Genomic DNA, 11,789 nt, shown 5'->3' on the forward strand with positions numbered 1-11,789 from the left:
AAGAAGAAACACTGCACATACTCACTCCTACCACCATGACCACTTCAAGTCACAGAGGGGGGTCATGGTGGTTGGAGTAATCCTTTCAAGGAACACTTTAGCATTAGGAATACAGGTTTGCATTCCCAACACTATAGCCCTAGTTATATTTATCCTTTTTTCCAGCACTAATACTCCATCAGCTTTCACCTCTCCCGCAACATCATAAAGGAGTTATGGCTTCTTCTGGCGATGGCCCAATCCAATGCTTCACATCAATAAAAATAGTGATTTATTTGTATTTGAGTCATGGAGTCCCCCTTTAAGGACACATGACGTGTGACATGTCACGATTCCCTTTTATTCCAGAAGTTTGGTCCTTAAGGGGTTAATGCCTAATATGCATCTGCATAAAAAGTGTGATCCTGGACAAAAGGTATTTGAGGGAAGGTGCACATAGCTGGGCATTTTTAGTGCAACTTGTTCGCTAGAGGGAAGGTACACATAGCCAGTGATTACAAACCCTATTGTTGTTTTGGTTTTTATGCATAACATACTGCTCATGCTTTTCAGGACACAAATGGAAATTATTCTCCTTGGTAAGACAATGCACCATCTGGCCATTAAACAGTAAGATGCGGTGATCATCTTGCAAGACTTAGGCAAAAATAGCCAAGAGAAATAAAATATCCCAAAGCAGAGTCCTGTTTTATGTTGTTTGTTAGTAAAAAAAAAAAAAAAAAAAAGATTATGGAAGTTTACATGCAAAACAGGTATAAAATCAATTGAGTTTACACAATAATAATAAAAATGACTCACTTAAAACTTTTTTTCAAAATACAATAGCCAATTAAAAGAGATTTAAATTCTTCAGGCCCTGCCCAATTGATCTTTCACAAATATGTATGCCATTAATTCACACTGTAATAAAAACACTTTTTATGACTATATAGGAGATCGCACCTTCCACAGAAACCTGCTTAAGCAAACAATAAGACAGCACGCAGCTGAGAGGTCGTGCCCTGGGTGTACACATGCACTGGCACTATGCCTGGCTCTTTAAAAAAAAAAAAAAAAAATAGATTAGGACACTGGAGCAGGGGAGGCACCTGATGATCATCTCTAACCCCATGTACTATTTGATTATAAAAATTACTCCAATATTAAGGTATTTCAGCATTAAAACACAAAGATGCCCCAAATTCAGAACCATAAGCAGAAATCCCGAATACCAGGCGAATGGACGAAAATACAAACCCGCCCACAAGGGGACAACACAAACACACAAAACCTACTGACAACAGACAAGCTCATCCAGAAGCTACAAGGCAGAAACCCCAAACAAACCACCCCAGTCTACCCGGGAATGAGGAAGCTCACAACGACCCAAACCAAAACAGGCAATAACATCTAGGCTGCAACTCAGCATGAAAAGACTACACAACTGAACCTATATACATTCCAAACTGTATGATTGTACTGTACCCCACCTGTTTGTTTACCTGACCCGCTGTAACATCCTGATACACTTAATACTTAATAATGTTTTACCTGCTTCCTTGTTGAAAACACAAAAATAAAGAATTATAAAAAAATAATTTTTAAAAAACACAAAGATGAATGCATGGTAAGCTCCATGCCGCACTCTGCCTTTGACATGTACGGTATCTCATTAACTAAACATGACTGCTATGATGGAAAACCAGCCCGAGCAATAAGAGAATACAGCTCTTGTTTATGAGGGATTGTAGAATTAATAGGCTAGGTTATTTCATTTTGCGCAGGGAGCACGCCCCTGGGAATAGAAACAAAAAAAAAAAATTAAGAAAAACACCTCTTCACTCTACCGATTGTATGAATAAATATATGGGATAGTGTGCATTATCATGCCACATTACCCAAGCATTCATATTCAGGACCTACAAAGCCCACCCTATTTCACTTGCTCTGCATAGGCATGTCTGACACTGCAAAACACACATATCGAGCCAAATGTGAAGTTTCAAGCAGGGTGATATCGAGCTCTTTTTAAAGGTAAGACTGGGATCTGGTTCCTGTGTTCCAGCTCTCTATAAAATACCATTGCACAATGCAAGCTCAGGCATATAAGGCTGCCTGCCATCCTGGAGAAGAATGACTCACTGAACATGATTATGACTGGCCAACTAACTAATAATTAGTCAAAGCTTAACATCTTTGTGTGCACACACACACACACACACACACACACACACCAGCTTAACTCTTTAACTGACACGCTACCTGAATTTTCTGCAGCCAAACTGGCTTATGTGCTTACTGGACAGTATTAACCCATTCACTGCCAGTGCTACCAGCCACACTGCGACATGGGGATAATGGTGAAATATTCTTCAGTACAAAAAGGGTTAACTTAGTTCCTTGATTATTTTACAAGAATAGCTTGAAAAAAAATCATGTGATTTGTGTATTTCAGGCCCTGCAGGGTGTAACTCATGCATATTTTTTCTGTCTTTCTTGCGCTGGGGGAAATGCATAATGAAAGACACATAATAGTGCATATTTGATCAGACTGGCTGAATAGAAAGGTTATTTTCAAACCAAATTACAAGTTATTTGTTTTGTTTGTTTTTTTTAAACAGAATTTATTTTTATTTATTTTTTAATTAACCTCTTCTCTACACAATTTCTCTAAATAGCCATTTTAAAACACTATGTGCCACTCACTAAAGAAGGTATGGTGTAGCATTTGAATGAAATTTGGTCATCAAATGCATTTGTTGCTTGTTACCACGCAAATATAATAATACTATGCTATAATTTCTAGACTCCCTGTGATACAGTGATAGATAACCTTGTCAATGCAGATGGTTCTCTACTACATTTCCAATGACAGTTATTCTTTTAGAGAAAGTAAAATTCAATCCATTTCACAATGCTTTAAAAGTTTAAATTTTCACAAATTACACAAAAACACTTAATATATGCAAGTGATTTATATTTTAACCCACTTGACTTTCAAAATAGAGATTTCTCTAAAAACTCAGAGATGTTGGTATCCCTCAGTGACATTTGGTTATTCAATCATGTGTTGGACATTATCCAGAAGTACTTCCCCAGTTGTGATGTCCAGCAGACATTATTCAATGTTGCTGTTTGACTTGATCATGAAATGTATTCCCCTTTTAGAGGGTCTAGAACACTGGGTGAAATAGGACCAGAAATTAATACCTTAAACATGTAATTTGTAGAAGCCAGCATGTAGACTAAATAAATGCGTGAGCACAAATCTTTTTTGACCAACAGTTTCACGATTTCCTAGCTGTTTTGTGAATTAAACTGGGAGACATTTCGTGGTACTTTCTGTTCAGCTTACTTAGTCCGTGTCCTACATTTCGAGCAGTTGTGTTTTGCACTGGCACAATACAGAAGGTTTGACAAGGGTACATGTAGTTGCTGTAAACACTCATAAATCACAGTTTTTTGAGGAAGACACTTGTAAATCCTGTAGATCACAATTTATTTATTGCAGGTCTGACAAAGTTTGAGAATAACCTCATCATTTATTTATAGTGCAGCACCATATTCTGCAATGCAATATTATCTGGGAAGCAAAAGGCAGTAAAATTGAAATAGCACCTACAATAACAAAATCATTGCATATATGCCTACACTTGACAGATGGGCATGTGCTGTCGATATAATTACAACCAAACATACATGCCTCGAGCACAGGTAGCTATGCAATACAGTTATTTAACAAATACATTTAATTGTTAACCACACACACACACATATATATTCCATTTAGCACACTAGCCACACCAACATTGTAAAATTCAAACCATTTTTATAACAACTATGTGTCACTATTATGTGTGAAACAAAGACCATATCGATGCCGCTCAGGGTGCGGTAGTACTATTCTATTACCATACTTGATTGACACCATACAAAGGATGCTCAGGGGCACTGACACAAAGAATTTTTAACATATGTTTTTCAAGTTACTAAAACACAGTTTAACAGGTCAGAAATATACCTACAAATATGAAAAGGAGGAGAAAAAAAAAAATCTCTCTCTCGTTGGAATATAAAACCGACAACTAACACAAACTCCGTGAATTTAGAATAGAGGTGCAAGTAATGTCCCTCCCAACACACAGGTGCTGCAATTTTGTGCTCCTTGATGCAATGGCTATATTCTAATAGAAACATGCATTGCACCTTAGTCTGAGATATATACAGAAGGACCACTCAATGGCACTTTCACTAAACACCAGGATTGTAGTGTGTTTAAATATGAATTGCAAGATTTTAGAAAAAAAAGTGCAGACTTAAATAAATGATCAATTTCAGCTTCAGTTACAGTTTTACCTTAGCCTTAATTTTACAGTTAAGTTTTCAGTTCACTACAAATCAGGTTTTGGTCAATAAAAAGCCAATGTTTTGCGGTTTACAGAAAACTACATTTCCAAAATGGAGGTAATGTAAAAAATAATAAAAACAGCCGAATTGCCAATATACAAGATTTTGTTTCCCCCCAAGTTTAGCTATTGTGGACTACATTACACAAATGTCTTGTTCTTTTCAATTTCCTGTTTACTGAATAAACCTTTGGATTATGCTCCATCATAAGACCACACTTTACTTGATGTATTATAAAGTCATTTATAAGCACCTTGTCTGATTATAACTTACATTCCAGGCCTTTAGAAAGTACCTAGACAGAAACCCTTCTACCCCTTCAAATGTCTAAACTACTGCCATAGCCAATAAAGAACTAGACATTGTATGACCTACTCAACTAGGTTCTTAATTATTACATGGCTTTACAAAAACGCTGATTCAGCAAAACAGACACAAAGCAAGTGTCCATAACAGGAGGTTCCTGCGAGTGTCAAGCTTTCATGGCTTCTATCCTCTCCCCCCCACCTCTCCCACCTATTTTTCTATATTGGCTGATTAGGTGCTTTGATAATCGGATTGATCCTAATCTCAGCATGTCCTTCTCAGCTTGTGTAATTACATTACAGCTCTACTGTTAGCTACTTTGTAGACTATATAACACAGACTCAGAAACACGGTAAGTGTATATGTTTTGTATTTTTTTCCCCTCACATATATTCACTGCACTAAATGAAATCTTGTTAGAAATAAACTTGCTAAAACTCCCAGCGATGATAAATAGTCTGTTTCATGGGTAGCTTAGAGACAGAACAATAGCAGAGCTTCTGATGCAAGAGAAACCCACAAAAAAAAAAAAAAAACAACACATCATGTACTTTCAGGTTCAAAATATTTAAATAAATCAGAATACATGGATCAATGCCATGCAGTTTGGGTCCACAGTTATTTTATTATAAAAAAGGAGATATAGCCTTATAACAGATGAGCAAACTGTTGCTGGGGTCATATTGCCCAACATATTCTCATATTGCTCAACATTGACAGTGGTAAACAAACCTGATGACCTATTGCACAGCGCTGCTGTATATGTTGGCGCTTTATAAATGAGCAATTATTGATGGATTAGTAGGGATCTAACAATAAATGAAAATGGTATTAAGTTACAAAGGCCTATTATGGGTTTATAACTCCAGCTGCTGTGATGTGCATTTCCCATGACCCTTAGCCAGACATTTAGTGTGCTAAATGTGAGCATTAAATGATGTCACCATATACCACAACTCCCATCATGCTTTGCCAACTTAGGCATCTAGTTTTCGGTCACCCCTGGACTAGTTGGTACCTGTTATATAGAAGAACAAGACAAGACGTCATGAACATGTTGCATTCATTAACCATTTACCTACCAGAGAGTAGTAACTACCTTCAATATAGGCTTGTTTACAGGCAGGGATGGCTTACTTGTGCTCTATACCTGTTCTAGAATACATTCCCCACTACTCTCAGCCAGACAAACAAACTGCTGGCTGATCATTTTCTGGGAGTGGCAGTTGGCTGAGAGTATTGGGAAATATTAGTCTACAGCTCCTGGCTGAGCGTTAAGTGATGCCCACTGCAGCTGGCTGAGAGTATTGGGAAATATTAGTGTACAGCTCCTGGCTGAGCGTTAAGTGAAACCCTCTGCAGGTGGCTGAGCGTTCTGAGAGTGGCAGTCCACAGGTGCGGTGGATGTATGGCGTCTCACCTCATACTGAATGTACTGCTTCCTCCACTCCGGCGTGATGTGCGCGGACAGATGCTCCGCGAACTTCATCCTGAGCTCGGGCCCTCAGGGGCCCTGCTCTCGGCCCTCAGGAGCCCCCGGCTGCTTCCTCTGCTGCCGCCGCCGCTGCTTCCCGGGGACCGCTCCGGCTCATGTGTCCCGCACTGTCCGGCCACCTCCCCGGGTTCTCGAGGTCGGGTGGTGAGGGGTCCGGTTATGCGACAACGGTGACGGGAGCTGTCACGGGTCCTTGTATCTCCGCGGCCGCTGTCCCTCTCTCTGGCTGCCTCACAGCATCTCCAGACTCTGCCTCCTCACTGGCCCCGCCGCCATCTTGCCAAACCTCCCACTGCGCCGGCGTACTACCCGCCCACATACAACGTCATTGCCATGGAAACCACCTCCTCGCTCGGCCAGCTTCAGAAGCTTGTCTCGAGGGATGTGGGAGGAGCTTCCCATGATGCACGTCCTCTGATTGGGCGCCTGCAATTTGCATAGCCATGATTGACAGCAGAACTCCGCCTCTTCGACAGACAGCCAACTGCACATAAGCCGCAAGCAAATGGGCGTGGCTTCGCGTCTTAGCTCCGCCCCAATGTTTTCAATTCTCAAGCTGGATTTTGGAATGTTTGTGCTGCTCCTCCAGTTTTGGGTTCTGGCTCTGCCCTTGTCAGAGAACTGAGGGCAGGCTCCCATCCAGTAAAGAAAAACACCATCATTTTTTTTTATCATTCTGTGCAGTTTTGTTTAAATTTTTTTAATTTTTTTATATATTATCATTACAGTATTTTTAATATACTGTATTATGTTTTAACCTGAGTAACCTGGATATTTAGCATTTTATTTTTTATTTTTTTAACTATCAAGGGGATAATATTTTTACAGCAGCTGTACGATGCAATATTATTCTGTTGAGATCAGTTCAATTAGGAAAGTAATTTATGGAGATAGTTTCGTTAGATCACTCACAATTTATCAATCTACATCCGAATTAATGAGGAAGCGTTTTAATTTGGTATTCATCCAAATCAGCCCGACAGGCCGTAAAAACTGTCTTCTGTAACTCCAGAGTCACTCGGGAAATAAATTCCCAAAGAGCCTTTTCATACAAATCAATAGTTGGTCAATAGCACAAATACATCGAAACATTTGGTAGTGTAGGAGTGAATATAAGAGCTGTCATTAATATGCTTTATTATTAATCCTTATGCCGCTACTTTTGATGTAAGCAATAAGAAAGAATCACATCTCTGGGTCCCTCTTGATTAATATGAGATTCAGCGTCCCACATTTGTTTAATTTCATGAAATCCAATTAATTTATTCACTTATAACAATTTACACGACGCCTGTTGGCGAAGCCAGTGGTCAAATCTTGTGGATTTCTCTAGTATCACTTGCCAGTGTTGGCAAATGTGCTTTTTGAACAAGCCTCCTACTATAACAGATTGGAGTGAATTCTGTTATTTTTCAGTTTATGAAATATGTATTTAAATACAGAGCTTTTTATATCAGTTTCAGACCATTTCTCTGATTTCTTTTTTTTTTTTTTTTACCAGACATCATATTGTACAGAATTGGATGCAGGGCCAGTGCTACCTGTTAGGCGGACTAGGCAGCCGCCTAGGGCAACCCTTGGGAAGGGGCACCGACCCCCCTCATGCTGCAGCCGCCCGAGCGCTCTGTAGAGAGCCTCAGGCAGCTGCAGCTTTGCCCAGACTGGTGCGTCCATGAGGGCGCACCGCCCGGGCGCAGCATGAGGAGAGGGGCTGACAGGAGGGAAGCGCTCCCTCCTGTCACTCCCTCACTGTAGCGTGGCCGAGCGCTGTATGGTCCGCGGCAGTGGCGTACATACCAGGGTCGCGACTGCGACCGGGCCCGGCCCACCAGGGGGCCCGGCCGCCCCTGCGACCCTGTATGTACCCACTGGGCCAGCCTCTTCTCCTGGGGGCCCCAGGAGCCGGCCACCTCAGGGCCCCCCGAGGCTGGCCCTGCTTACACCCGGCGGCCGGTCAGGCTGGCCGGTGCGCGAGGGAGCACTCTCCCCTGAGTGCTTCCTCTTCAGCTCCCTCGTGCACCGCACTGATACCGGAGCCGGAAGATGATGTCATCTTCCGGCGCCGGTATCAGTACGCGGCGCGCAAGGGAGCTGAAGAGGAAGCACTCAGGGGACAGTGCTCCCTCGCGCACCAGCCAGCCTGACCGGCCGCACCACTGGACCCCAGGGAATCCCCTCAGCACTCCAAAAGGTAGGGAGGCTGGGGGGATTAAATAAAAAAAAAACATGTGTAAGTGTGTGAGAGTGTTAGTGTGTGTGAGTGAGTGTGTGTGTGAGTGTTAGTGTGTGTGTGTTAGTGTGTGTGTGAGTGTTAGTGTGTTAGTGTGTGTGTGTGTTAGTGTGTGTGAGTGTTAGTGTGTGTGTGTGTGTGTTAGTGTGAGTGTTGGTGTTTGTGTTAGAGTGTGTGTGTCTGCTAGTGAGTGTCAGTGAGTGTGTTACTGAGTGTGTTTGTGTGTGTGTGTTAGTGAGTCTGTTTGATGGCTGTTAGTGAGTGTGTGTTTGTCAGGGAGAGTGTATGTTTTGTAAGTGAGTGTGTATGTATGTCTGCCGCTGAGTGTGTCTCTGTCAGTAAATGTGTGTGTCTGTTAGCTAGTGTGTATGCATTTGTTCGTGAGAGTGTGTGTGTGTGTCTGTCAGGGTACCTGTGGTCTCTACCTCCGAAAGAGGTAGAGACTTAGCTGTTCCTCCATCCAGACGGTCTGATGGCTCCCTTCCCCGCGGTCTATCTGGTCATGCTAGGCCGGCCGCGAGGGAGTGACTGCCTTTTACAGCATCTAGGCAGGAAGTAGTCATCAGGACACTCCCCCGGAACGACCTGTCAGTCAATTGCTGCAGGACCAATCAAGACGCCTCGGAGGCGTGGTTACTGCTCTGAACAGGGTATTTAACAGAGCTTCTTTCATTAGCTCATTGCCCTGTCGTGGTTCTAGCTTGTTCTAGTCACTCAGTGCTTGTGTATTCTATTATCCCTTTTGGTTTTGACCCGGCTTGTTTACCTTACTCTGCTTATCTCTGTTACCCTTGATTCGGCTTGTCTCTCGCTTACCTGTCTTCTGTTACCCTCGACCTCGGCTTGTCTTTGACCATTCTATACTGTACTACTTACGTTAGTCCGGCCATTCTAAGGTCCGGTATACGTATCTGGCTACTGTTTGTACTCTGCGTGTTGGATCCCTGTCCCGATCCTGACATTACGACAGGGCCAATGGATCCTGCGAGTACAAACAGTCAGCTTGCCTCTCCTGATCCTAGGTTTGAAGCCATGGATCACAGAATGGATCAGATGGCGCTTGCGCTACAGGCTCTATTATCTCGTGCCAATAACCCACCAGAGGAGATACATAATACCCCTGTTTCTCCTGTCGGATCAGGTCTAGAGGTAGCCACAGTGGGTGCTTCTTCTCGCATTACCCCCCCAGTACGCTATGGTGGGGCTCCTGAGAAGTGTCGTGGTTTCTTAAACCAAATTAGTATCCATTTTGAATTGCAACCTCGCTCTTACCCTACAGATAGGGCAAAGGTAGGATTTATTATCACCCTACTTATTGAGAAAGCTCTGAGATGGGCCAACCCATTATGGGAGAACGATAACCCATTAGTTTATAACTATAACGCCTTTGTAGTTGCTTTTAGAAGAACATTTGACCCTCCAGGTAGAAAGGTTAATGCAGCCAGATTACTGTTGCATCTGAAACAGGAGAACCGAACACTGGTGGATTATGCACTAGAGTTCAGGTCTCTGGTGTCAGAGGTCAAGTGGAATGAGCAGGCGTATATGGATGTATTTTTGAATGGCTTATCTGAAGTAATCCTTGATGAGGTTGCTACCAGAGAACTCCCTGAGAATTTAGAGGATTTAATTTCGTTCATCTCTCGTATAGATGAACGTTTAAGAGAGAGACAGAACACTCGAGAGAAGAACCGGAGACCTTCTTTTAGGTTAGCCCCCGCTTTTCCAAATCCTGACTCCACGGTATCTTTGCTTCCTGAACCTATGCAGATAGGGTATACCCGCCTCTCTGAGGAGGAAAGACAGTACAGGAGAAGAGAGGGTTTGTGTATGTATTGTGGAGCTAAGGGTCATTTACTCTCAAACTGTTCTAACCGCCCGGGAAACGCTCGCACCTAAGTCTCTCTAGAGGACAGGCCTTGGGTGTTTCTATTTTGTCCTCTACTCCTAATTATAAAGATCACAGGCTTCTGCTACCAGTTTCCTTAACTTGCGGGAGGGAAGTAGTAAGGGCTATGGCTTTGATAGATTCCGGGGCTGCTGAGAATTTTATCGACCAAGCCTTTGCCAGTAAAAACAATTTCCCATCCCAGCTAAGGGAGACACCCTTGGCCGTTGAGGCCATAGATGGTAGACCACTACTAGACCCTGTTATCTTTCGTGAAACCATACCCATTGAGTTAAATGTTGGCATCCTACACGTGGAGAATTTATCTCTTCTGCTCATTTCGTCTCCTTCCGTTCCCATAGTTCTGGGGTACCCATGGTTGAAAGAACATAACCCTATTATTGATTGGGAGTTAGGGGAGATACTCTCGTGGGGCCAGGGCTGCCAGGATCGGTGTTTGGGCAAGGTTTCTCCATTAGCTAATATTAACATACAGGAGAATCCTACTCAGTCCACAGAAAGACAAATACCAGACCTTTACCTAGACTTAAGGGCAGTGTTTGACAAGAAGAATGCCGATTCTTTGCCGCCACACAGGTCATTTGACTGTAAAATTAAGCTTCTACCCGGGACTATGCCTCCGAGGGGCCATGTATATCCTTTGTCTGTTCAGGAGAACTCGGTTCTAGAGGAGTATATTCATGAGAATTTAGAAAAGGGATTCATCAGGAGGTCTTCTTCTCCGGCCGGGGCGGGGTTCTTTTTCATTAAAAAGAAAGATGGCACGCTGAGACCTTGTATCGATTACCGAGGCTTAAATAAAATAACTGTCAGAAATGCCTATCCCATCCCACTGATTACCGAGTTATTTGATCGTCTTAAGGGCTCCAAAATCTTCACCAAGTTAGATCTCAGAGGGGCTTACAATTTGGTGAGAATCCAGCAAGGTCACTAGTGGATGACGGCATTCAATACCCGGTATGGCCATTACGAGTACACTGTTATGCCATTTGGACTATGCAATGCTCCTGCAGTATTTCAAGAGTTGATTAATGAGGTACTTAGGGAGTTTCAGCATGATTGTGTTATTGTTTACCTGGACGACATACTAATACACTCTAAGGAGATTGAGACTCACCATAGACAGGTCAGAAAGGTGTTACACAAACTTCTGCAACATGGTCTATACTGCAAATTGGAGAAGTGCAGTTTTGATCAGTCTCAGGTAGACTTTCTTGGGTACGTGATTTCTGGGGAAGGTTTTAAAATGGGTCCTGGTAAACTCCAATCTATTTTAGACTGGCCTTTGCCCAAAGGACTCAAGGCTATCCAAAGGTTTATTGGTTTTTCCAACTACTATAGGCGCTTCATTAAGGGTTACTCCTCTATCATTGCGCCTATTACCAATATGACGAAACAAGGGGCTGATACTAAGTTCTGGTCTGAGGAAGCTCTTGGTGCTTTTAAGACTCTCAAGGAACTTT

General features: G+C 42.6%; 1 protein-coding gene across 1 annotated transcript in view; it reads right to left on the reverse strand.

Moving 5' to 3' along the window:
* XPR1 (xenotropic and polytropic retrovirus receptor 1) overlaps positions 1-6,486 on the reverse strand; it is a 112,708-nt gene extending 106,222 nt beyond the window's left edge. The window contains exon 1 of the mRNA XM_063428310.1: positions 6,113-6,486. Coding sequence (XP_063284380.1) covers positions 6,113-6,181 — 69 coding nt within the window. The 5' untranslated portion in view covers positions 6,182-6,486. The remainder of the gene's footprint in view (positions 1-6,112) is intronic.
* Between the last annotated feature and the right edge of the window lie 5,303 nt (positions 6,487-11,789).

This window comes from Pelobates fuscus, chromosome 7, assembly GCF_036172605.1.
Source record: "Pelobates fuscus isolate aPelFus1 chromosome 7, aPelFus1.pri, whole genome shotgun sequence".
NCBI classification, from domain to species: Eukaryota; Metazoa; Chordata; class Amphibia; order Anura; family Pelobatidae; genus Pelobates; species Pelobates fuscus.